We start from the raw sequence: 27,907 nt of genomic DNA on the forward strand, positions 1-27,907 counted from the left end.
GTCTCCTGTCTTAAGGGACATTTACTTTCCCCCATACTTCTCATCGCTGTTTCCCCTAGATCTACCTGGCCCCAGCCACCATCTCAGCTCAGAATTTGGTCATTTCTGAAATGAGTGAAACAAAGAGTGGATACTCTTCCTGCCTTTCCTGTAACACAGATACTACATCTGAGACTTATGGGAGGAAGTATAGCTATCCCGTATCTAGAAAAGATGTGTCATTCACAGTCTCCATCAGAACCGTGTCAGCCTTACAGTTTTTTCCATTGCTTTAGGTGTTTTCTTTCTCACTAATAGTATCCACTTAACACAAACTAGTTATGAAACAAAATTTCTTAGTGTCTACATGGGCACGCTGTAGGTTAGGATGAAGTCTCATAGATAATTATACTTTGGTGAACCTCTTTTGGATTTATTTGACAATGAATTTGAAAAACTCAAGGAAGGATATAGAAGCAATGATTTATGTACTTAGTTTGGATTCCATAGTTGGATTACAGTACTAATGATGGCACAGAATGGTGTGGTCCACAAAACAAGTCACATGCATAATTTTAAGATTTCTAGTAATGATGTTTAAAGAAATACAAAAAAGTGGGTACAAATAGTCTTAATTGTATATTAAATTTACATATAAAATGTTATCATTTCTACCTGTAATCAATATAAAATTGTTAACATTGCAATTCAGTGTACATTTCGTACTTACAGCATCTTTTAATCTGGACCAGCCACATTTCAGACATGCCATTACTACATGTGGTAGTGGCTTCTGAATTTATACAGATAGAGCATTGTTCTTTATTTCTTCTTTGGCTTCCCAGATTTAAATAATGTCATTTTAAAATTAAAAGTCTTTCAATACTGTTTAGCCCAAATCTCACTTTTTACAGATAAGAGATTTGAGTCTAGGAGAGATAAGGTGAGTTGCCAGAGAGTGTACAGTGAGACTGAGTGGGCTCTGAGCCCATGTCTCCTGCTCCCCCTACCATGGCTTTTCCAGACCATGCTCCATCCCTTAGGTGTGGTGACTCATGAAACTCGTCTAGACAAGGAGCAGGCCAAACTTTGCAAATGCTGCATTCTGTGTTGTGCCTCTGCCTTAAGATAGGATCAGTTTCATATCCTTTTCTTGACAGATTCACTTGCTCACTCAATTCGTTTGACTGCCTACTACATGCTACACACTAGGAATGCAAATACACCCCGGACAAGTTCAATGTGAGGGGGACAAACAGCTGTGACATCCTTTGCAGCATTATGGAACCATGTATGAAAGGGTTCACCATGAATGTGTGTAAGTTTTAAAAGCTGAGGGACCATCAAGAAGAGGACTGATGAAGACATAAAATGGCAGGAGTGCAGTGGAGAGCCTAACTAAATGGACAAGTGCCACTGATACCTGTGCTGGAATTGAGACCTTTATTCATTTATGCAGGATGTGTTATTAAGTTTGTATTAGGCAGTGGGAAATAGAGTAACAAACAAGACACAATTTGCATTCTAGTGGGAGAGACATACCAAAATTAGTATGTTAAAATGAGTAAATAAGTTACAAAATATGAAAAGAGGAAAAGAAACAACATGGTGACACAGAGAATGATGGAGGGGTAAAGATTTTTGTCATTGGTAGGGCAGAGAATACCTATGAGATTTGTATTAAAGATTAGTGTTTTAATCATAAGAGGAGCACTGCAAAATATATAAAGGCTCTAAAACAAGGGTTTTTTTAAATCACTCATATAAAATCCAAATTATTTTATCAGCAGGTGGTTCCTTTCCATGCAGTTATTCAGAAACCCTGGCCCCTTCCATCTGTTGGCTCCTCAGTTTTCAACACAGCTTTCACAGGTCACTGTGCTCTTCTGCATTGTCGTTTTGTTATAGGAGATAACGAGCCCATAAGTGATGCATGCTATTTGTGCCCACTGTCATGTGACACATCTAACTACAAGGAAGGCTGGAAAATCAGGTCTAGCCCCATACCCCAGAGGAAGATCGAAGCAGCTTGCTGTATATATAGCTAGCTTTTGTCATAGATTCAAAGGTTTAAAAGTACTTATATCTGCAAAGAATAGCGAGAAGAATGTTCTTGATGAGGAAAAGGTATATGCAAAGGCTCTGAGGCAAGAAAGAGGTTGGCATGTCTGAGGACCTGAAATAAGAATGGGGTGGCTGAAGCATGGGTAGCAGAGATGGGGCAATATGAGAGAGTGGTGAAGAAATGGGTAGAGGTCCAATTAGGAGAGGAGTTTGGAGTTTTTAAATTTTTTATTGTGGTAAAATATACATAACATCAAATTTATCATTTTAACCATTTTTAAGTATATGGTTTGTGGCATTAAGTACATTGACATTGTTGTGCAGCCATTACCACTGTCCACTCCAGAACTCTTTCATCTTCCCAAACAAACTGTCTATCTGTTAAACATTAACTCCCCATTCCCCGTCCTTCCATGTTCTGGCAACTACTAGTTTACTTTCTTTATCTATGAATGTGACTACTTTAGGAAACTTGAATAAGAGAAATCATGCAGTATTTGTCCTTTTGTGTCTGGCTTATTACACTCAGCTGAATGTCTTCACCATTAATCTATGGTGTAACATGTATCAGAATTTCATTCCTTTTTAAGATTAATATTCTATTACATGCATATAGCACATTTTGTTTATCCATTTCTCTAACCTGTAATGGACAGTTGAGCTGTTTCTACCTTTTTGCTATTTTGTATAATGCTACTTTGAACACTGGTGTACAAATATGTGTTTGAGTCCCTGCTTTCAATTATTTTGAATATATATTAAGAAGAATTGGTAGATCATATGGTAATTGTGTTTAATTTTTTGAAGAAATGTCACACTATTTTCCACAATGGCTGTACCATTTTATATTCTCACCAGCAATTTACAGAGGGTCCAATTTGTCAACATTCTTACCAACAATTACAATGTTCTGGATTAAAAAAAATAATAACTATAGTAGTGGATGTGGGGTGGTATCAGACTGTGGTCTGATTTGCATCTCTCTAATGATTAGTGATGTTGAGCATCTTTTCACATGCATATTGGCCATTTGTATATATTCTCTGGAGAAATGTCTATTCAAATCCCTTGCTGATTTTTGAATTGGGTTGTTATGTTGTTGAGGAGTTTAGGATTTTATTCTAAGTGCAGTAGAAAGGCATCCTAGAGATCAGACAAGGGAGTGACATTTTAGGAAGAACCTGTACCTTTTTCTGGGCAATTGCGTGGCATTCTTCAGCAACATTGGCTCCTGGGTCCAGAAGCAGTGTGGGTGGATATTGATGACGTCATTAACCAAAAGAGTCCTTGTTCACTATGAGCTAAAAATGTAGTGTAACTAGGGCAGAAGGCCTGGGTTCTGTTTTTCCTCCCACAAACTTCAGCAATGGCCTATATTTTCATGCTGCTCCCATGGTGTCCCATATTTCCCATATACTGAGACTGAAATTGGTTGGAGTGGGGGGTGGGGCTGAGACAGTTCTGAGCCTATGAAAAGTGATTTAATTTCCAGGGCTCATTTAGTCCCTTTGATTCTTAAAGGACCTGACAAGGGCAGCCCAATTAGTGCAGGCAGTGATAGTGGTTGCTGTGAGATGGCAGAGACACCTGTTCCTTGGGAAGCTGATGACATTGTGAATTCATTTCACACCATCCTGACAGGAACAGCTGGATCAGAGTAAGAGATCAGTGATGGAGAAGCAATAGGATTTCTGCTCTCCTGAGAGCCAGTTCCCCTCACCTCTCAATGTTACTGCAGTTTTATACAGCTTGATACATTCAAGTCAGGACTCAATATTAGACTTAACATGGCACTTGACAATTTTAGCTGTCTTTTGCATGTTTTGTTCTTCTCATAAGCTCCTGTTTATCCACTAAGGCAGCAGTTCTCAAACTTGAGTGCATTGGAATCACCTGGAGGACCTGTTAAACTACAGAGTGCTGGGCCTGATCCCCCAAAACTTCTGTTTTAGTGGGCTCAACTCACATTTCCAACATGTTCCCAGGAGATGCTGCTGCTGCTGCTGCTGATCTGGGCCTGCTTTTTGAGAGTCACCACACGAAGACACTAAGCAAAGCTCTTTGGGGTCATTGAGCAAGCTGATTTAGAGCTCTTAAAATAGAAGTAATTGCCACTGCTGTTTGGTGTGGCATGGCAATAGACTGCCTACCTTCTTTAGTGAGCTTTTTGTCTTTGGCCTACAGTATGCAAGAGTGTGTGTGCATGTGAACACAGACATGTGAATCCATGACCTCTGGGGAGTCTTCAGAAGCAGCAGTAGGAAAGTCCCTAGCCCTGATATGTCTGGGAGGAAATCATTCTTTCTATTGTTTTGTGTGATCAAAAAGAAAAATATTATCTCTATTACTCAGGAGTGCATGGCAATTAATTAACACCCATTAAAACCTTGATTTCCTGCATACATCTCATTAAAAATATTAATTGAACATCTATTTTATGTTAACTTTGCTTTATATGCTGGAGACACAGTAGTGAACAAAACAAAACCCCTAATGAAGTGGAACCTTTTATTCTTTTACTTTTTTTTTTTTTTTGGAAACTTTTTCTCTAATGGTAGGGAGAAGAGATAAAGAGAAATTTAAATATGTTGCACGTCTGATGGCAGTAGATGCTATGAGGGGAAAAAAGAGTATGGGAGGTAGGGTGCAGTGGGAGGGGGGGAATTTGCTCTGTGTGTGTGTGTGGCTGTGCGCGCGCGCATGCGTGCGTGTGTATTTACAGTGTTCAGGGAGACATCTCTGAGAAAGTGGCATTTGGGCATAGATTTGAAGGAAGTGAGGGAGTGAGCCATAGGGAAATCTGGAGTAAGAAGGAACAGTAAGTGCAAACGCTCTGAGGTAGAGCACCCTTAACATTTCAAGGAATAGCAAAGAAGTTATTGTGGCTGGTGTGGAGAAAAATTCACAGAAGTAACCAGGACCAGATTGTGTAGGAATGGGTAAGCCACTGTAAAGATTGTAGTGAGGTGTATGTCATTGGAGGGTTTGAGCAGATGAGGGGAGCAGTAGGATTTGTATATTAAAAGGCTCTTCCTGGTTGCTGAGTGGAGCATGCTCAGTAGGGGAGTGATGGGGGAAGCAGGAAGACCACTGAGGATGCAGTTTCAGCAACTAAGGCAATGGTGATGGTCGACTGGGTCAGAAGGTTGGAGGCCAAGGTGGGGATGAGTGGTGGCATTTTGAAGGAAGAGCCAATAGGATTATTTATTTAGATGTGAGGCAGGAGAGAGGATGGCACATGACTTCAGGTGTTTTGGCTCAAGCAGTGGGAGCAACAGAGTTGCATTAACTGAGATGGGGAAATCTGCTGAAGGAGCAGGCCTGTTGTTTAGCTGTGTGCCTGGGAGAGATTGGAAATGTAACAATAAAAGGAAAACAAAAGAGAATATAAAAGAAAATCACCTGAATCCTACAACTTCAAAAGAGCTGATTTTTTTCTTTTTCTTTTTTTTTAAATTTTTATTTATTTATGATAGTCAGAGAGAGAGAGAGAGAGAGAGAGAGAGAGAGAGAGAGGCAGAGACACAGGCAGAGGGAGAAGCAGGCTCCATGCAGGGAGCCCGACGTAGGACTCGATCCCAGGTCTCCAGGATGGCGCCCTGGGCCAAAGGCAGGCGCCAAACCGCTGCGCCACCCAGGGATCCCCCTGATTTTTTTTCATGATTTTTTTTTCCATTTCATATTCATATCCGTACCTAGTTTACAGGTAGCAATAGTTACCATTATCGAGTAGTTAATATAAGACAGGGACAGTAATAAACATTTCTCATGCATTATCTCATTAAATCCTCAAAACACCCCAGAATGAAGATAGTAGAAATTAGACAAATTGAGCAATGTCCTGCTAGTAAGCAGGGGAACTGAAATCTCAGCTAGGACTGTCAGACTCTAAAACCTCCTGTTACATTGTAATGCAGTATTATTATCACGTATAATAAGACTTTTCTTTCTGTTGTACTGAGGGAATTCCTCACCTTCCACAATATTCCTGTGTACATTTAGGGATTGCTTTCCCTGGAATGTCAGAAATAATAAAGCCAAAGATCACCAGGGATAAATGTGTAGATCAGTGAGATTTGCTGACTTGTTACAACATAGGGGAGTCTTCCAGGGGAACCCCAGAGGATCTCATTAAACAAAGGAAGCTGCGAGGTTATAACGGGAGTTGGGGAAATGGTAGGATTTAGCTAAAATTCAAATAACCCAGGGTTTTGATGGGCTCAAAGCAACGCAGGGCTGTGTGTAAACAAATTAACATCAGCCTGGGCTAAGGAGGAGACAGACTCAGTCCTGTTTCCTTGGAAACTACAGGGTTAAGAGAGGGACAGAATGTGGTGTCCAGAAATCCTTATAGACACCTGTGCACCTGGGCTGGAAATCCAGGCTGCTTCCCTGCATCCAGGATGGCTGGGATCTTCCAGGTAGCAGTGGGATACTTCATTCCCCTGAAATAATTTCCAACAGAAAAGTTTCTGGAAGTTAATTTTAGAAAATAAATTTCTTTTTAAAAAAGAGTTTATTTTAGAGAGAAAGGGGAGGGAGAAAGAGGATCTCAAACGGATTCTGCACTGAGCACAGATCCTGATCTCAGGACCCTGAGACCATGACCTGAGCTGAAGCCAAGAGTCGGATGCTTAACCAACAGAGCCACCCAGGTGCCCCAGAAAATAAGTTTTTTTAATGCAATGTCTTTTTGCTTGTTAGTAAAAGTATTTTTTCATAGGTTCACAGAACAAAGCTGTGTTTCCTGGCTGTTGTTTCCGTGGCTCCTGTTTTGCTTGCTAACCAAGCTTGCCTTGCTGTGGTCCTGGGCCTGTGCGTTCCCATGTGCATCTAACATTGGGCTGCCCATTCTTGCTTTTGTATTTGGGATCACAGCATGGGATTATAGTACAATGCAGAAGGCGTGGTTGCACTGTCAACATGACTGCTTAAAAATCATTTCCTCCTCAAGGAAATTGCCCATTGGCCAAGTCTTGCTTCCTGCTGTTTTCTCAGGATTCTCTTCACTCCTTGAGGCTCTTCCTTTCCTAGCTCTCCTTCCTTTCTCTCGTTTTGGGGTTCCTTACTGTTCTGCTCAATGCAGCATTCTCAGATGTACCCCACTTTCTTGTGCAGAGCATTTCTGCTTTCTTTCCCTTCTTCTAAGTAATGACCTGATGGGCAATGACTCCTCAGGTGGAGTGCTGGGGCAGGGATCTGGCTGCATGGGCTCAAGAAGGCAAGGGAGGGGAGCTCAGGTCCCTCTGTGGTGCACTCATAGGAGAGTCTACCTCTCCTGATGCCGGTCATGCCAGGATGATAGTCTCCCAAGATACACACACAGATGCAGCAGGTTTTTATTGAAAATGCAAATACTTTTCTTGGAGTTACAACAGCATATTGAAAGGGTTTACCTGGTATAGAGTTGATGAGCCCAGGATATGGGTCTGGTGTCTTTCATCCTGAGAGCAGACCGAGGAGTGATGATTTGCAAAGTTCAAGCAACGGTGTTTCCTACCTGAGCATAGAGCAGGGATCTCTCATGCGTGGGCACAGGCTTTACGTAACTGAAGGACTCCAGCTGGGTTGCAGGGAAACTTGTGCTGGTGCACTCCACAGAGCTGCTGCCCATGTACTCAGTACAGTTTTTACTGAGGTGTACTTCTTGCCAGGCCCTGGGCAAGACTCTTGGGTAGAATGGTGATTGAAATATAGACTTGTCCTCAAGTATCACATGTGAAGCAGATGAAACTGACCTGAGGTGGGGGAAGAGGCCTCATTTGTCCTTTGGGAGGGTCCCTCTGGATGCACGTGGGTGAAGTACCAGAGGCAATATGGACAGCCGGGTGAAGGCCCAGGAGAGCCTGCACTGAAGCAGCAGTGAGAAAACTGGAGAGAAATGAAAATACCAGACAGCACACGTGAGTGGGTGAGAGTGGCTACTGGGAACCTTATGCGGTAACCAGGGCCTCTCAGAGGGCAGGAGGCAAGGAGTGGAGTAAGAGTCCCAAACTGAAGGTGGGAGCACATGCCACGTCCCCACGGAGCCACTAGGAGCCACTCCATAGCTGCCTGGGTCAAGGCTCCAAGAATGGAGACCGTGTTAGGATTATTTTCTGTTTTGTGGGGCTTGTACATGTGACTTGTTGGGTAGACTCATTTCACATTTTCCACTTTGTGACGTGAAGTGGGAATGCCCTTCGGGGTGTGACGGATGCTCTCCATTAGGCTGCCTGGGGCTGTAAAGGGGGTTCAGTGGTATGTGATTAATAACCACTAATGGCTCTATTATAATGTACACTCAAGAGTAAACTGTCCATTTATCTTCACCACATGAGTAAGAAGCACCATTTAATGAGATACTAGGAAAATTTACTGAGAGAAATGCCGTCTATATAGTGTGAGGATGAAGAACAAAGGAAGACCCAGCTTTTTTTTTATTTTTTAAGGTACCTGACATCACTTATTCACTCAACAAATATTTATTGAGCACCTAGCATGTGGCAGGCAGTGTGCTAGGCTCTGGAGATAGAACAGTGAACACGGGAAACAAAACTCCTGATGGGGTAGACACTTGGCGAAGGAGGCAGGCAACCAACAAATAACAAACAGGCAGGATAACCTGCAGGTGTGAAGTGCAGTGAAGAGAGTGATTTAACAGGGCAACATGATATAGTGTGTCAGTGGGGGTGGCCAGAACAGGCCTTCGGTCTGATAAGGTGATCCTGAGCCTGGAAGGATGAGCTGGGGTCTGCTAGTCAAGACCCAGTGGAACAGATGCTCAAACAGAGGACACTGGAAAACTGGAGGGCCTGAGAGGTTTTATGCTAGAGCAAGGCTAGAAACAGGGACATACGAGGGGCAGCAGAAGAGGTGGGCTCCAGATGGCAGTGCCGCTAACATGCTTGTGAATGTTAGGGGCCACTGAAAGGGTTCAACAGAAGAGAGACCTGGTTTGCACTGTTAAAACATCACTGTCCTGCTGAGGGGATGGATCAATTGAAGGAAGGTAGGAGTCTGAGCAGGGAGCTCAGTTGGGAGGCAGAGGCAGTTGTTCAGAGCAGATACATTGGTGGCTTGCATTAGGGGGGTAGCCACAAGCACAGGGAAGGATGCATGAGGTTGAGGCAGAGCGGACAGGGCTTGTTGCTCAATTCAGTGTGCAGTTTGGGGTAAAGAGGTATCCAGGAATACCCCTGAAGTTTAACGGGTGGAGGGTGGCATCATCGACTACAATGGAACATCTGGGTAAAGTGTGAATAACGATACACATGTAGAACATCTGGAGTCTGAGAGGCCCCTTGGCTCTCCAGGCAGAGACATTCAAGAGACAAAGTTGGGCTGTGAGCCTATTGCCCAGAAGCCAGGTGTGGGATGGGAATTTGAGGGCCTCCATATGTAGATGGCTTCATTCAGACTATAGGATTGGGAAATAATAGCTCACACGGAGAGGCTTCGAGAGAGGAAGATCCCACCAAAGAGATGGAGGAGCGGGCCATTCAGCTAGAAGGGGAGTCTAGGGAATACAGCACATGAAAGGCCTGACAGGAGAGAACTTCTAGAAGGAGTAGATCATATGCTGCTACACAGCAAGTCACAGGGGGTGCTGAGACAGAGCAGTGGGTTAGCAACCAGGGACAGTTGGTGACCCGGACTAAAATGTGCCAAAATATAGCTCTGGCACCCCTTGCCTGAAGAATGCCTCCACTTACATATTTTGTTATATTTCAAATAGTCTCCCTGGGCCACAGGTTAGATGAATGTAGATAGTTCAGCAACAATGATTGGGGTAGGAACTATGGCTGCTTATCTGTATTGTGAAACAGATACAGGGTTTTACCACCAATGCCATCCTTTCTTTAAACAAGCATCAGAGGGTTCCCTGGGTGGCGCAGCGGTTTAGCGCCTGCCTTTGGCCCAGGGCGCGATCCTGGAGACCCGGGATCTAGTCCCACGTCGGGCTCCTGGTGCATGGAGCCTGCTTCTCCCTCTGCCTGTGTCTCTGCCTCTCTCTCTCTCTCTGTGTGACTATCATAAAACAAAACAAAACAAACAAGCATCAGAGTAGACAGCAAATTCTGACTTAGAGTGAGCTCCAGAGAACCACTGCCCCGTGTTCATTTAAACAACAGTTCAGATTTGACTGTTAATTTGGCTCAAATCATGGAAGTCTCCAAGGAAGGCAAGTTGGACGCTTTGGTGTTCTCGGCTTCAGGCAACTTTCATTTGGAATACCATCAGAGCACATAGAATCATCTTCTTGTGTTTGCCCCTTCCATGTTCCTACACTGCCTAGGAGGGCAGGCCGCTCCAGCTTTGATGAGATATGGACACTATGATGCCAGATTGCATCTAGCATAACCCTCTCATTATCAGCCCAGGAAACAGGCTGTGTCACAGAGATACTCCTCCACAGATCTCAGGGCTGCCAAGACAGGAAGAAAGAACTGGAACTGAGAACTTTGGATCTCCAAAGTCCTGGGTTCTTCTAGTCCAGCTGAAGACCTTGAACTACTTATTGGTACTTTCTTTACCAATATCGTCTTGGGCTTCATGGTCATGTTAATAGCTGTTATCATTTTGCTGCTCACCTCCTCTTCCTCCTCTTTACTACAACACTGTGCTCTGAAGGGAAAATGTACCTAGGACTAGAGAGAGAGTTTATGTTATAGTCTTGCACTTTCTAGAAAGATCATGCAGTGATTAGCATCAAAGGCACATGTGCACACACATACAGTATATATACACACACACATATATATACACGTATACACACACACACATATATATGAGTGTATAGACCATATATAGGTATACTTACATATGTATATATATAAATATAAACATTTTTATTTCTAAATATATTTTATGATATAATCTACATTATTTTGTGATAAAATACCAACCATTAGGTCACTATGGAAATGAAATATTTTGAAAGTGACTGTCATCTGGCCTTGATGTCGAATACAAACCAACTAGAACAGGATGGTGGAAGAAGTGGGAGAGGACAGCATTGCTTGTTTTTGCTCATGAAGGCCATGGCCCTCAAGCTTATGGGTTTAAGGCTTGTTGGTGGCAGGGTTGGAGGCCCTGACTCTCCTTTCATCTTTCTGGATCTCGGCACATGATCAGCTCTGGTCTTTTTGTGAACTTGGACATGCTCCTAAATGTACACACTCCCTAAAGACCAGTTTTGTCAAGAGGGTATTTGAGCTGGTAGTCTCTGTGCTTGTATTGACAGGGGGCAGAAACTCTGAACTCACAGAAGAAACTCACAAAAGAGTATCTCTTGGGTGGATGCAGATGGATATGGGCTACAACCTAGCTGCAGCCCATTTGCTGAGGTCCAGAGAGATAGCTCCTGTCCTTTCCCACCCATGGACAGGAAACCACAGACGTCCAGCAATTTGATATGCTGTGATGTTTTCAGAGTCCCAGAGTGGCATGTGTGTCTGCGTTGCTTGCTTCCAAGAAAGTGCCTCCAATGTGGGGAATTTGTCATTTTGTCTATAGCTCCATTATAAGCTTTGTAGTGGTACAAACCCCAGGCAGAAATGGCCTTTTTGTAAATGCCAAGAAAATCACTGGGTTCAGATGCACAGTGTTTGTAAAAAAGAGCAAAGCCAGAGTGATTTTTCACAACTGGTGCTTCCTGTGGTCCACTGTGAATGTGACATAACAGTCCACTGACAATGACATAATTTGCCCAGCTATCTTTATGGTCTATTTACTTAGAAAATATATTTTTTTAAATGCATAAAAGATGACTTACTTCAGGTTTAGCTGTTTTTCTTTATTTTTTTTTTTAATTTAGGAATGCTATACCACATTAGCTACACAAATGGCAAATTCATTTGCCCTTTCATGCAGAATTTCCACGTTTGGAAATTATTTTATAGGTTTACTTCGCTGTATATGAAATAACATCTTCAGCGCCACACCCACACAGTGGGAGCCTATGCCACTTAAACAAGAGCCAGGGGAAAGAAAAGAAAAAAAAGGAGCCAGGATGTGCTCTTTTTACTGACACAGTATGATGGCTAGCTTATGTTATTCAGTGGAAGAGAGAAAGAAGTGGAACAGTGCTATACTTGTGTGAGAAATGGAGGAAAAATAAGCAAGTATTCATATTTGCTTGCATATGCATAAAGAAACACTGGGAGGTAGAAAGGAAATTAATAAAAGTGGTTCCTTTGGGGGAGGAAATGAATGGAGTAGATAGAAGACATAGTGCAAGACACTCAGTGTATTTCTTTATTAGAGTTTTGATATTAGAGTCATGCAAATGTATTCTCCCCCCACCCACACACAAATGTTTTTTTGAACTAAAGAAGATACATCCAACTATATTTAGGCCCTAGTGGCTAATAGCTTGACTTTTGACAATGGCATACCGAGGTGCAAAGAGTTCTGAAAGTCATATAAATTTTGGACACCAGCATGTCTGGCAGGGGCTGGGTCAGGGGGCTCCAGAGGGAGAGGTGAAGACCTAGGAGCTACCCTGGAGGTATATGTGCTGAGAGGCAGGTGAGTAAATATCTGGTGACAACCCTTTGTACTTGGAGCCCATAGGAGAGGAAAGTACTGGATGCTCTGATGCTCAGAGATGCAGTAGCTAGCTGAGCTAGCTGTTGGTGTGGGGTTGGTGCGATCTCAAAGACAGGGGAGAAGTGGCCCAATCGTAAATGTCCTCATATGTCTTTCTGTGACGAATGGTGCTTCTTGTGCTATGAATATCCTTTCTCCCTTTATTCACTTCCATTTTTGCTTAGCATATGGTCTCTTGGAACAGACGATATTACCTAGCTACTTTTGTGCATGGGTGTAGCCACGTGACTAAGTCCTGGATAAAGGGATGTAAGTGGAAGTGATGTGTGGAACTTCCAGGAAGTACTCTATTATAAGGGAAGGGGTGTGCCTTTTACTTGACCTTTCCTTCTTCCTGATGGCTGGAATGCAAATACAACAGCTAGAGCTACAGCATCCAAGTTAGACCTGACGGAAAACACATGTAGAAATGAGTAGAGCAAAGAGACTTAAGAGTCTATGTTTATGTAAGAAAGAAGTACATTTATGACCTAGTTTAAGTCACTACAAGGGTTTTCTGTTTCATGATGCTAAATCCAATACCAGTTAATGTGGATTTTTTTTAAGGTTTTATTTATTTGAGACAGAGAGGGTGAGTATGGACAGGGGTACGGGTAGAGGGAGAGGGAGAAGCAGACTCTTCACTGAGCAGGGAGCCCGATGTGGCGCTCAATCCCAGGACCCTGGGATCGTGACCTGAGCCAAAGGCAGATGCTTAACTGACTGAGCCACCCAGGCACCCCCAACCTGGATTTTAAATCTTTACTATGTATTATCCTTGGTGGTTTGGGACTGTGTTTCCCAATATCTAACTTCCTTTGACTAGCTCTGTCTGAAGCTAGGAATCTCGACTCTAGCCTTTGACTATTTCTAGTCTACACAATGTGTTTGAATGAACATCTCCTTATCCTTCCTGTTTGGTACATGTTTTTGGAATCATTGAAAACCTTCTCCTTCAAGCTTGATATTATGTGTTTAAATCAAGTCAGTATTACAGAGTGGCTGAAAGTAACCAGCTGTGTGAGGTCAGATAAGTTACTTGTTCTTAGTAAGTCCCAATTTCCTATCGTTAAAATGAGGAAACTGGTAGTCTGTTCTTTATAGCCTTGTTAAAAGAATCAACTGACAAAATGTAGGAAGAGCAATTAGCACAATTCCTGGTGCTTGGTAACTGCCCAGTACATTTTAAGTGCTCTTGCATTTTTTGAGAATCTCTAAGCATATTTCAAGCATAGGCTCATCAATATGCACAAAGCTCTCATCCCAAAGTCATGTGAGTAAAATATGTTTATCCTCTCTATTTATAGGTATAGAGATGTAAAATTGTATTTTTCACAGAGCACAGACAGAAGTAGAAATCAGATCTAGTTATGTTCTCAGATTAAAGACAATACATGTGAAACAATTTTGCTAGTTGTTCAGAAATTTATAAAGGAGATATTTTAGTATTATTTCATTTTCCTTGTTTTCTGCCTCACAGCACTTGCCCCTTACCTCTTATATCTATGCTACTACTACCTCTTTCCTGTTTGGCTTCCTGGATGACAGAAGCACTGCAGGAGGAGATAGGAGGCCCTCTCTCCCCTCTACCCCCCGCCCTCCACCAGCCCCTGCCCTTCTCCCTCTATCGCCATTAGGCACTGGGCTCCCATTCTGTGCCACTCCTTACCTGCTATCCCCAGAATTGGTGCAGGAAATAGGAAAAATGATCCCTTCAGCATTTGTTCTCATTGGCAGGAAGAATGAGATGAGTATAAAGTATTCGTGATGTAATTACAGAGCTGCTCCTATATGGACGTGTCTGGAAGCTGACAGAGTACCAGAATGGCCCTAGAGGGTTTTTGCATGTGCTGCCCCTGAAGTTAGGACAACTATTGGTGAAGACTGGGATTCTGGAATGAGACTGCCTGGATTCAAATTCTGGCTCTGCACTTTGTTCCTGTGAGTTTGGGCAAGTTACTTAACCTCATCTGCAAATGGGGGTTACAGTAGAAGATGTGGTGATGGGACAGTGCTGTACACAAAGTTTGCCCTCAGTGTAGTGTCTGGCCCTGTAAGACACATGGTGAGTGCTGGGTTGAGTAAGTGATATCTCTCAGGGACAATTTAAGTTTTCCCTCACCGAGTGCTTAACCTCATTTGACTATTAACTATAATCCAATGTGCTTCTTTGTATGCACAACTCTTTTTCCTCACCTGGATTATGGGCTCTGTAATTTCTTTCTTATCAGTCCCAGGACTCCTCTGCAAAGCCTACCATGTACCTGCATCAGTTAGCTTTTGTTGCATAACAAACTTCCTTAAAGCATATTGACTTAAAGTAATAACTATTTATGGAATTCATCATTTTGCAAGTTGGCATCTTGTACTCAGCTTAGTTGGGCAATTCTGGTCTAGCCTGGGCTCTGCCAATCTCACCTGGGCTCACGCACGTTTTTGTGGTCAGTCAGAGGGCCAGCTGGGGAGGGCTGGTTTGTCACAACCCTACCTTGGATCCCTGGCTGACTGGAGTCCCTTTCCATTGGTGTCTAATCCTCAGCAGGCTGGCCTGGGCTTGCTAACACACTGGTTGCAAGGGCCTGAGAATTACAGAGAGGCATTAGCATTCTCTAGTCTTTGCTTCTGTCACAGTTTTCTACTGTCCTGTTATCCAAAGCAAGTCCCAGGGCCAACCCCAGAGCGAATGTGAGAGGAGATGCCTGAAGGCATGGAGACAGGGAGGTGTGAAAAAATTAGGATCCATTACTACAACGGTCTATCATGGTGTTTCAGAGTAGAATTTTCATAACTGCTTACTAATTGGGTGATTACAATCTGGCCCTTTCCTGGCTGAGTAGCTATCAGAAGCCACTCACTTTCCACTTTGTTTTCTGAGGCCAGCATTCTAGTCAGCTCTGCAGCATCACACCTGGCTGCCAGTGTGAACTATCTGTCCCTCTTTTTAGCTCTATCTAAGAAAAGAAGGTGTATCCCTCTCCTCTTAGAAAAGCCCAGGGAATCCATGTATCAAGATTCCAGAGGTGCTATTTACTTAGTTTTTGTATGAATGCACTTCCTTAATTGTGCAGTGCACAGCCTGTGCAACCATATATGGTAGGCCTCAAGCAGAATCTCTCTGGTGGATGTGAAGGTTTTCAACTCTAACGGAGGAACTAGGTCACTGTATAGTCAAGAAGGAGGAGGAGAGTTTGCATGGCCACAAATTCTTGTGTTTTAGGAGGGGGTTGGTGTCTAGGCCTCATCTGTGTCACCTGTTAACTAAGCAGCATGTACCAGAGACTCTCAATTTGAGTAAGAGTCTAACCTTCTCAGTAGTATGTTGGTTATACCAGTTAATGCCTCTCTAGTTGAGAAGCAATGGAAGGGGAACTAGTATTTAACTCAGGCCTATTATGTACCAGACACTTTATATGTAGGTTATCTTGTCTAATCTTTACACCAAAAAGTCCGTGAGGTGGGTACAATTAACTCAATTTTTGCAGAAGTAGAGACTGGAATTCAGAGAGGATAAGCAACTTGCCTGAGGTCACAGAGGCGGTAAACAACAGGGATAGGATTTGAACTCTGTTCTGTCTGGCACCAAAGCACTTTTCCCTCCCCTGCGAATAACAGAAGCCTGATGAATAGCAGTCAGCTTGTCTATGATAGTCTCCCTAAAAATCCCATGGGCAGTTGCAGGTTGCTCACAGGGAGCCGCAGTTGTGAACATCAAAGCTGGTCAGGAATGGGGGGCCTCCACTATTGGTAAGGCACTCGGGCAGAGCGTCGTGAAGGAGGAAGGAGCACAGCTGGCTAGCTCGGCTGGAGGGCAGATCCCCGACTGGACACTAATTCTGTTGAGGGGAAATTGGCTGTTTACTGGAGATAATAAAACAGGAAATATTTCAACATTAAAGGTATCTGAGTTTTGGCAGGGAAAGATTCGATGACTTAATGACAAGCACTGGAGGCTAATTTGAAAACAGCAGATACCTCTATCTATCCCTAAAATAGGGGACTGGGCTCCATTAAAATGGAATATGCCAACAAGCCTGGAGACAGTATTATTTAAATTGGATGGGAAGGAGAAAGCTCAGCACCAGAGGATGGCTTTTATTTCTTTTTAGGATTAATGATGTGGTGCTGGGCCTGTTCCGTTTGGTGGCCTGGCTGTGTGGGTGGCATGTTGAGGGCTCAGTTGACGGGAAGCAGCTGTCGGGAAGGGTGTTCTATCCTCAGAAAGGGAGGGCAGGAGCTGGAGCCATGAGCAGCACCATGTGACCTTATATCTGCACGCTCCCTTTTCTGATCTGCCTCTGGAGTCTATGCAGCTGACTCTCAGTTACCTAAATGGAGGAAGAGAGCTTGGCCAGCTCACAGGGAATTCATTATTTTGACCAGTGCTGCTGATGTGCCAGTATAAGCTTGGTGCTGGGGTATGCAGGTGGATTAAACTACTTCCTTATCTTGACCCTGTCTCCAGTTTGGTTACAGGAAGAAGGCAAACAGGCAACTTTAGTGTGACCTGCTAAGTGATTGGATAGCACCAATCCTGGGGATTTGGGGATGGGGATGCTGGTCCAAGCATGCATCAACCTATAGGGTGTCCCATGGAGGCCACAGTTCCCTCATTGGACAGGTGAAGTGGACGCAGTGGCTAGAAGTTGGTAGTTGTGTCCTTGGGGGCCCTAGGGGTTCCTGCCTAGAAGTTTGAGGACATTTGCTCCCCTGAGTGCCAGAACTGTCATCAGGGCAGTCACTTCCCTCACCACTGTCCAACCCCACTCTGGCTAAGGAGCCGCGTGGGGTGAGGGAACTTAGGGTGGTTGAGGTGGGGGCACTTGGTGGTCCTGGGGCAGCATCTCTTTACCAACAAGACAATTTAGACACATGTCGTCTTTTTCACCACATTGCAGCAGTACCTGTGCATTCAGGCTCAGTGCCACATAGGAAGAGCACTGAGGGAAGAGAGGACATACAAGACAAAGGTGAGATAAGCATTCTAAGAAGAGAGATTGGTTTACGAGAGCAACAGGGTTGGGTGGGCACTGTGATTGTGGCATAGAGGGAGGTGACGAGGCTGAGGGCATGGAGGGGGGAGGGCAAGCCTGGAATGCCATTCTAGGGAGTTCAGAATACTTTGTTGGTGATGGTATGCTCTTTAAGGGTTTTAAGTAGCCAGTAATAATAATAATGGCCATTTAGTGAGTACTCACTATGTGTTCTATAATGTACTGCTTCCAGATTTAATTCTGGAAATAACTTCATGAGTTAGGAATTACTATCCTCTTATTCTACAAAGGAGGAAACCAAAGTACTAATACGTCCACCTGCTATGGTTTATGCAGTCAGTGATCAGAACAGCAGGGATTTGTCTCCAAAACCCATACACGTGACTAGTTTCCTACACTACCTCAGGCAGAAAAGGCCTTAGACTAGCCCACTCCACTTGCAGTGTAGATGGTGAACTGAAAGAGGGCAAGAGTATAAGCTTTTGTCCACTGGGGCTGTGCCTGGCCATTAGTAGGAACTCATGAGGAATTCATTAAGTAAGGAAGTGATCAGAGGCAGGGGGCCAGTTAGAAGGCTACTGTGACAGTTCACGCGAGTGAGAAAGTCTTCAATTAGAAGATCGTCACAGGCATTTGGACAGAATGGGAAGATTAAAATCCCTCATACCTTGATAACTGCCTAGTTAATGAGAGAACTATTTTGGTCACAACTAGGGTACATGTGGAAGAGATGAAGAAAAATGTTCAGTGCTCCCCTGGGGACACATATCTGAAGCTCACAGGGAGGTTGAGGCCACAGGTGGCAACTTGGGATCATCAGATCTAAGGTTAAAATTCTGTGAATTTCCATGAAGAGGACTAGAAAGAAAAGCCAGGAGAGCGAGAGAGGACCCAGGAGAGTGATGGAACCTGAGGGGAAGAACATATCCAGAGGGCATCAGAAGTCATCTATGGCTGCCTAAGGGAAGGAGGATTCCCTTGTGTTATGCTCTCAGCATGCCAAGAGCCACACCAGCCCTGCTGCAGCTTCTGGTCGCTTCAGGGCTCTTGGTCGCCCCTTGGGAAGCTACTGGGTGTTGAAGGAGGAGCAAATAAGTAGAAAGTTTGCACAACTAATTTTTCAAAGTGTCTCATTTGGAAGCCACGCGAGGGGAAATCTGATGTTCCAGTAGTATCCACGGGTTTCTGCTGACTCATCTGTTACATCTGGGTGTAGTGTTAGCACATAGAAGATCTTTTACAGGGGATCCCTGGGTGGCTCAGCGGTTTGGCGCCTGCCTTCGGCCTAGGGTGTGATCCTGGAGTCCCGGGATCGAGTCCCACATCAGGCTCCCTGCAAGTAGCCTGCTTCTCCTCTGTCTGTGTCTCTGTCTCTCTCATGAATAAATAAATAAAATCTTTAAAAAAAAAAAAAAAAAAAAAAAAAAAAAAAAAGAAGATCTTTTACAGTTGGAGCATCCTAAGGCTGATGTGCAGTACCAGCCTTGGTGGGGAAGTGGATCTTCAGATGACACATTAATACATTGGTCATGTTGGTCATGGTCTCTTAGTTACATTAGATGATGTACTAGCAATTCACCCTTCCTTTTTTTTTTAAGAACTTTTTTTTTAAGTTTTTATTTATTTATTCATGAGAGCCAGAGAGAGAGAGAGAGAGAGAGAGAGGCAGAGACACAGGCAGAGGGAGAAGTAGGTTCCACACTGTGAGCCCGACGCGGGACTCAATCCTGGGTCTCCAGAATCACGTCCTGGGCTGAAGGCGGGCACTTAACCGCTGAGCCACCCAGGGATCCCCTCACCCTTCTTTCTAAGGGATGTTCTTTTAAAGAACATTCAACCTTAGCTCCCTTTTCTTGACTTCATGTTAGTACCTGATGATGGAGAAAAAGAGCAGGGATGGAAAATATCTAGTATCCCATATGGTTAAGACTTGGATTCAAATTCTGATGAAATTACTTTGGTATTTTTATTATGACCCATTTTCTATTATATGACTTACTTTCTATCATTGTGACTCTCAGCAAATTGTTCAACCTTTCTTCGTTTTTTCATCTATAAAACAGGTATAATGATAATAACTAGTATTACATTACTATGTAGAAGGCACGTAACCCCAGTTAGCTGATGAGTCCTTGCACCAATCCAGGAACCTTTAGTACCTGTTCTCTAGACAAAATTATTCTTTACAATGATACTAGGACATATTTGCCTTTTTTTCTATCATTCTGCCATGAGTGTATGGTGGGTTTTCTAGAAGATATGTAATGGGTGGTATGGCAACTGATAGAATGCAGAAGCAAACAGAATTTAGCTGTTTTCTTTTAATCCAGACATTTAATAGTTTTTGCAAAAAATGTGAAACTATAATAAAACTGAATAATAAATAAAACTAAAATATTAAATAAATATTAAATAAAACATATTTTTGGATTGAAAAATATAGTCATTTGGATAATAGAAAATTTTCATTAATATTTTAAATTAACAAGTAGCTATTTTAAAATATTTCTCAGTTTTAAGTTCTATTATAGAAAATATTGATAGGTATGATACATATAAACAAAAGTTCTCAGGGTCCTTTAGTTATTTTTAAGGTGTGCAGATGGGTCCTGCAATGAAATGAAATGTTTAGGAGTGTGGGTTGACAATGTTTATAGCAGCAATGTCCGCAATAGCCAAACTGTGGAAGGAGCCTCGGTGTCCATCGAAAGATGAATGGATAAAGAAGATGTGGGGATCCCTGGGTGGAGCAGCGGTTTGGCGCCTGCCTTTGGCCCAGGGCGTGATCCTGGAGACCCGGAATCGAATCCCACGTCGGGCTCTCGGTGCATGGAGCCTGCTTCTCCCTCTGCCTATGTCTCTGCCTCTCTCTCTCTCTCTCTCTGTGTGTGACTATCATAAATAAATAAAATTAAAAAAAAAAAGAAGATGTGGTCTATGTATACAATGGAAATTACTCAGCCATTAGGAACGAAAAATACCCACCATTGGCTTCAACGTGAATGGAACTGGAGGGTATTGTGCTGAGTGAAGTAAGTCAGTCAGAGAAGGACAATCATTATATGGCTTCATACGGGGAATATAAAAAATAGTGAAAGGGATTATAGGGGAAAGGAGAGAAAATGAGTGGGAAAAATTAGAGAGGGTGACAAAACATGAAAGACTCCTAACTCTGGGAAATGAACAAGGGGTAGTGGAAGGGGAGGTGGACAGGGTGATGGGGTGACTGAGTGATGGGCACTGAGGAGGGCACTTGACGGGATGAGCACTGGGTGTTATATGTTGGCAAATCGATCTCCAATAAAAAAATATACATATTAAAAAAAGGAATGTGGGTTGATACCATAGTTTATTTTTATATGTTTTAAAGTTTTTATTTGTTATTTGAGAGAGAGAACACAGGGCATGAGTAGGGAAGAAGGGCAGAGAGAGAAGCAGGCTCCCAGCTGAGCAGGGAGTCCTAATTGGGGCTCAATATCCCAGGACCCTGAGATCATGACAGGAGCCACCCAGGTGCCCCTAGCATGGAGTATAAAAGGATGTGTTTAAGAACGTGCTCTGACATCATCTGGGATATGGCAGCTCTCCAGCCAAAGTCGTGGTGGAACCAAAAGCAGCAGCTCTGTGACAGTCACTGTGGTGGGGATTGCTGTTCTGCAGCCACGCTTGTGTCCTGTCACAGCCTGAGTGGAACTTGACTGAAGAGCAGCAAGAACCAGCCGTCGCTGAAAGCACAACATTCAACATACAATACTTGGGGCTGCCTAGGTATATTAGGGTTCTCCAGAGAAACAGAACCAAGAGAATATATAGAGATTTCTTTATAGAGAGATTTATTATGGGAATTGGCTCTCATAATCGCAGAGGCTGAACAGTCCCACAATCTGCATCTGTAAGCTGGAGAACCAGGGGAGCCAATGGTATAATTCCCTGTTCAAGGCCCAAGGCTTGAGAACAAGAAGTGGGGGTGGGGGTGGGGGCACTGGTGTAAGTCCCAGAGTCCCAAGGCCGAGAACCAGGAGCTCCAGTGTCCAAGGGCAGAAGATGAACATCCCAGCTCAAGAATTTTGTCCTTCCTCTGCCTGTTTGTTCCATTCAAACCCTCAATGGATTGAATGATGCCCACTTGCATTGGGAGGAGTTATCTTTACTTGGCCTACCAATCCAAATGTTAATCTCTTCTGGAAACAACCTTCGTAGGCACAACCAGAAATAATATTCTGCCAATTATCTAGGTAGCCTTCAGCCTAGCCAAATTGACATGTAAAATTAACCATCACATCAGGTCCTTATCTTCACTTGTGATTTGGGGTAGTGGGAGCAGAAGAATGACAAAGAGAAATTATAACCCCTGATAATTATGAATTTTGGCAAAGTTTAAGTAGGTCTTGGATTAAAAGGAGGAACATGTTTTCATGGTACACACAATGAGTATGCTTATATTTCCCTTAATAACAGATGTACCTTGATGTCAAAGAGTGAAGATGTGGGTGGCAGGTGGGGAAACAGAGCTCTAAAATTTTGACAGTAGGGAAGTATCATGATGTGTTATACCAAATGGGATGGTCCAGAATATTATCCTCTTCAGAAAAATGTACCAGGTGATAGTGAAATCTGCAGAGTTCAGGCTCCACTGGCCATGATGAGCACCTTCAAGATCCAGATGGCTTTGAATCCAACCTACAGATGAGGGGACCAGTGCTGAGGCCTACCTCTACTTTAGGAAAGACTAAAGTATGTTAGACTAAACATGCTGTCTGCAAAGTGAATTATGATTTAAGTACCTACAGCATCATTGTGGCAAACCCTATTTTAAAGCAAATGATCCTTTTTGACAAATGCCTATTTCAAGTTTCACACCCAGTCACATCACTTGCTGAGACTGAAAAAGGCCTCATTCTTTAAGGCGTGACAGGGCATGTAATTAGAGTTGGTTTGTAAAACACCACTCCAAAATAGAGGCGGAGATAGCACCTTGTGTTGATTTATTCAGCTTCTAGTAACCTCTTGGTAATGACCACAATAAAGACAAATCCAACAGTCTGGATTTAAAGCAAGGTGGTTTCCTTTAAGAATCAAATGAATTGAGTGGGAGATCTGAGCATTTCTTTTTCTTATAACTGGGCCCCAGGGAAGTTAGGGAAGCACAGTAAGGAGCCAGCCCAGAGATCCAAATGGGGGAGGTCAGTCTTCCTGCAGACAGCTTCTCCTCTGGAGGCCTCAGATGTCCAGATGAATCACCTGCCCTTGCTTTCAGCTCTCTGGTTTCTGCTTAGCCTGGAAGTCAGGTGGGCAGCAGAGGCTGTAATGGACTGTGGTTCTCAAGTCCGGGCCACAAGCTTGGCTCCTATGTGCTGAGCCCAGTTGTTTGGGGTAGACAGGATTCTGGCATGTGGGAGGTGCTATTGACCACATGTAATAAGGTGTTATAGGGACAATTCAAGAGGTTAAGCTAGTGAGAATGGGTTGATAAAATGGGAGAGGGATCATGTCTATTGCTATGAATTAAGGCAGAATTTTGGTCCTAATGAATGCAAGATTAATTGAGACAAACTCTTCCAACTCTGGCTGTTGCTCCCTCTGCACCAGACAGAGGCTTCTGAAAGACAGTAGCTAGGTCTCTGTTACACTTGTATCTCCCAGGCTTGGAGTGTAGTAAGTTTTCTGTGAGCATTTGTTTGCTAAATTCAAGTAGGATCTAATTTATCTCTCATTTGGAAATAATTTTTGAAATTACAGAATAGATGCAAGAAAAAGTGCAGAGAGCACCTGTATATTCTGGACTCAGATTCACCTCGTTTGTTGGCATTTGCCTCATCATTTGCTCTCTGCCTTTTCTGCCCCTACCCTCTTCTCTCTATTCATAATGTTATTTTTTGCCTGAATCACCTGAGAGTAGTTTGCCTATATCACTGCCATGTACCCTTAAATACTTCAATATTTATTTGCTAAGAATAAAAATCTTCTCTTCAAAACTGTATGGTTAACCTCAGTAGATTTGACACGTATTCTGTCCTTGTATCTACTCTACCATTAGTATTCCAGTTTTCTTAATTATTCCAATATTGGCCTTTATAGTTTATGCCCCCTCTGGTATAGGATCCTAAGATCAAGTGTATCATTTATTGTCATGTCCCTTTAGTTTTCTTTACCTAGAATGTTTCCACAGTCTGTTTTGTCATTTATAACATTAATATTTTTGCAAAATACACTCATCAATTCTTCCAGATTGCTGTGGACATATATTCTAGATATGTGTCTGCATTTGCCTCCTGTGGTGCCTCAGACATTGCATTTCTCAAAGGGCTTCCCTGGTATCTGATGTACTGTCCTGGGGTCTTGAGTAACCTTAGAACAAGGGGCCAATTTTAATGCAAAGGAAGTGACCCAGGATCCACTGGTCCTGCTATACTACTGAATTGGCCAGAGATTGCCAGCCCACATTTTGGTATGGTCCTTTCAAGTGGCAGCTAAGGTGCTAGCTTGGAGATGGCACCCTGAGAGTTGAAGGTGCTCTCCTTCAAGATGCAATATGTACTTTGAATCAATGACTGTTATGTGTTGCTCTGACTTCAAAAAATAGAATCAAGAGTGGATGTAGAATCAGCCCCTCTGTTGTTGTCGATCTTAGTGATCCACTGGGGAATTCCCTTTCTATCCCCACAACTTCAGGTTCTTTTGGGAGTGAAGGCCTCTTCTTCTAGGGTGTGCCTGGAAAAGATACTACTAAATCTGAAGGTATGGCCATCTCCTGGTTGTTCTGGGCTTCTCCTTTCAGAAGTCCAGCAGGCAAAGGAGTTACTGTACTAGTGCTAATTGACCCTGATTATTTCAAGGAGATAGGGTTGCTCCTACATAATGGGATAGGAAAAGATATGTCTAGAACCCAGGGAATTCACCAGACATTTCTTGGTGCTTCCATGATTGGTGATTACTATAAATAGACAATAGTGACAACCATAGCCTGACAAGGGCATGGTGCCCAGGGGCTCAGATCCCTTTAGGGATGAAGACCTGGGTTGCCCCCAACCCCAACCCCTGCAAGTAAACTGGGCAGCAGAAATGTTGCCCAAGGATGAGAGGAATCTAGAACGGGTGGTGGAGCAGGGAGAAGATGAAAATCAATTAGTTTTGAGACCAACTGCGATGAGGTTGCATCTTGTCTCACTAACATTCACACTGAAACTCTTTCTTATTTTTAATTGTGAGTGGCCCCCATCTTAACGATACAGCAGACTGAGCACATGGTTTGAGTGGATCTGAGTGATGTAAATGCCAGACTGAAGCAGACACTCCTTGTGAAGTACCTATATCCCTTGGCATTCCTCTCTATACAATAAAGGCTGCTTACAGAATCTGCCTGAACACTTCTTCCTGGTCCTGGAGACACACTCTGGCTTCTTTCTGCAGCCAGAAATGCTGCAGAGTTAACGGGCTGGGGAACATCTATGAACCAATGACAGACAGGGAGTTAGTGAGAAAACGCTGACTCTCTTGCCGTTCACTGTCTCCCAGAGTACTCTCTGGGACTGAGCTCTGGTTGCTTTTACAACTGTTTTAATAATGGGTCCTTTATTGGCTTCCTCCCCTCCTCTGTCTCACCTCTCTATTCCTTTATCAGTGTTTCGTGGGTCTACTTCCTAGATATCCCTGACTCAGGGTCTGCCTCTTGGGACACCCAAATTGGGACACCTAAGGAAGTTGCTCTAGGCTCCAAGGTCCTCATTCATAACCATTCAGGTACATCCTCCAAGTTTATGGGCCTTTGCTTCACAGTGTCCAAGAGAGCTATGGAAGGAAAAAAATAAAACTTTTTTGGGGAGAATATTTGTAAAGAAAAGTACACATAGGAAAGAATGCAGCTCATGAATTTCCCTGAAGTCAACACCTAGACTAAGGTCCAGAGTATTACCAGACTCCCGGAAGTGTTTATGGATGTTCAACTTTACTAGACACTGAAATGGTTTTCCAAACTAATTGTATGAATTTACATCGTCTTGAGCAGTATGTAAGGGTTCCCCTTGCTCATAAATTTTGTCAATACTTGATATTGCCTGTCCTTTTTTAGCCATTCTGGTGGGTATGTAGTGAGTGACTCACAATGCAGCTTTCACTTACATTTCCCTGAAGACTAGTGAAGGTGAACACTTTCAGTACATTTCCAGCCATTTGGATTTTCTCTTCTTTGAAGCATTGGGATCCAGTCTTTGCCAGTTTTTCTATCAGGTTATCTGTCTTTTTCTTATTGATTAGTAAAAATCCCTTATATATTCTGAATATGAATCATTTGACAGATATATGTATGGAAAATAACTTTTCTCTGTGAATTATCTTTTTACTCTCTTAATGATGACTCTTGATGAGTAGAATTTCTTAACTTTAATACAGTCCAATTTATTGATTTTCCTTTTAAGTTCAGTATCTTTTGTGTCTCATTTAAGAAATCTTTGCCTGAGAATGTTTACATGGGACTGTATTTATAAGGCTCCATCTGGACTTTCTGTTCCATTGGTTAGTTTCTCTATTCTTGTGTCTCTTTATTCTTATGTTAATTACTGTAGTGTGTAATAGGTTTTAATGTCCAAGGGGGAAAGTTGTGCAGCTTTTCCACCTATTTCAAGATTGCTTTTATTCTTTCTGGCCTTTTGTATTTACATGATGGTTTTAGGATCCACTTGTCTATTTCTGAAAAAAAAAAAAAAGAAAAGGAAAATTCTGGGATTTCGTTTGGAATTCCATTAAATCTATAGATTCATTAGGGAAAAAAATTGATGTTTATAATATCATGTCCTACAGTTCATGAACATAGCAAGCCCCTTGATTCATTCAATTTTTCTTTATATTCTGTCAGTATTGTATTTTTAGTTATCAGTGTAGAGTTCTGGCATACCATAGGGGCTTTTGAAGGTCTGAGTTGCTTCAAAGGCAGCAAAAGGATAAGTTGAGACACAAGACACATTCTACTGAGTGAAAGTTGAAATGTTTTTCAGTTCACTCAGCATCCACCCAACTACATAGCCATTACTATGGTAAGGTTTTGGAGTGAGCTGCAGTCCTCCCTTCCAAAGGAAGAAAGGACTGATGTGGGTTACATTATGGAAGTTGAAATGTTTTTTGGTTAAGTCAGCAACCACCAAACTACATATCCATCACTACAGCAAGATTTTAGAGTGAGCTGCAATCCTCTCTTCCAAAGGAAAAAGGACTGATGTGGGTTACATTATGTGCCCCAGAAAAATATTTTGAGGTCCAAACCTCCTTTACCTGGATGCAGGAGAGTCTGAGAAGTGCAGTTTTTGACATTTGAGTCTGCAGTGCGGGAAGGCCCACAATAGAAGCAGGAATGAATGTTGAGTGAGCCAGCTTGAGGCATCTATTAAAGGTAAGAGGACATTTCTCCACTGCTATGGCTGGGGTCAGGAAGAGAAAACCTTCCAGGTCAATTTAGAGAGACTTCTTCATCTCAGAATTTGTGTGTAGTTTCTTCTTTTGCTGTATTATTAAATATCACCTATCTCTTACTCCTTGCCCTCTGCTAGTCTTGGGTTTTGACTCCTTAACCCTTTCCTGCCATTTGTGAAGATGGCATTAGCATTCTGGTTTCAAAAGCTCTAATAAATTTTATTAGCTATTTTCCAATCCATAGGAGAAACTACCAGACCATTGCTTTGTCTGTCTTCTCAACATATTAGAGGCAGAAGGTAACTCTTGGAACATCCAGGGCCTGCTTCCCTTTGCTCTCACTTTTGTTCTCCCAGTTCTATTCTTGGGACTGGCTGCAATTCTAACAATAGCACCACATGGCATTCTGCCTCCAGATCTACCTCTGATCAGCAATGCGTTTTTCTCTCCTCTGGTGCAGCTGACTGTTGGGCGCTTACGAAGTAGGATCAACAACACATGCTGCTAGTTGGCACTGGTACACACTCACACATATGTAATGTGTGTGGTCTGGCCACTGTCTCCCACTATGGTGACTGGGGCATGCACCTTTCACATCACCCTAGCACAGCCACAGCAACCAATGGTGTTAGGGATGGTCTCTGGCAATGGCATTTATGTGGTCTGGCGAGGGAGGAGTATGAGCTTGTGGTTGTGCCCAAACCCAGCTGCCGTCTTTCACCTTCTCTTTAAGGGGGCCAATGGCAGATGGGCTGACCCTGCATTTGTGTGCGGTATAGAGGTGGGTTTTCAGGGGCTATTGTGACTTTTGGCCCCCTGCTCTTGTAAGAACAAACTGCACAGAAAGCTTCACTCTTACCTTTTCTAAGCTCTCTGCTAGATATAAATTTGCTGTTGCA

General features: G+C 43.0%; 1 protein-coding gene across 2 annotated transcripts in view; it reads left to right on the plus strand.

Annotated features, from left to right (window-relative positions):
• FRMD4A (FERM domain containing 4A) overlaps positions 1–27,907 on the plus strand; it is a 736,083-nt gene that overhangs the window by 68,820 nt on the left and 639,356 nt on the right. The window contains exon 3 of one of the 2 annotated variants that reach the window (XM_038530061.1): positions 14,395–14,556. The exons of the other annotated variant lie outside the window; for it this stretch is intronic. Coding sequence (XP_038385989.1) covers positions 14,513–14,556 — 44 coding nt within the window. The 5' untranslated portion in view covers positions 14,395–14,512. The remainder of the gene's footprint in view (positions 1–14,394; positions 14,557–27,907) is intronic. 2 annotated transcript variants of the gene reach the window in all.

This window comes from Canis lupus, chromosome 2 (assembly GCF_011100685.1).
Source record: "Canis lupus familiaris isolate Mischka breed German Shepherd chromosome 2, alternate assembly UU_Cfam_GSD_1.0, whole genome shotgun sequence".
Classification (NCBI taxonomy): domain Eukaryota; kingdom Metazoa; phylum Chordata; class Mammalia; order Carnivora; family Canidae; genus Canis; species Canis lupus.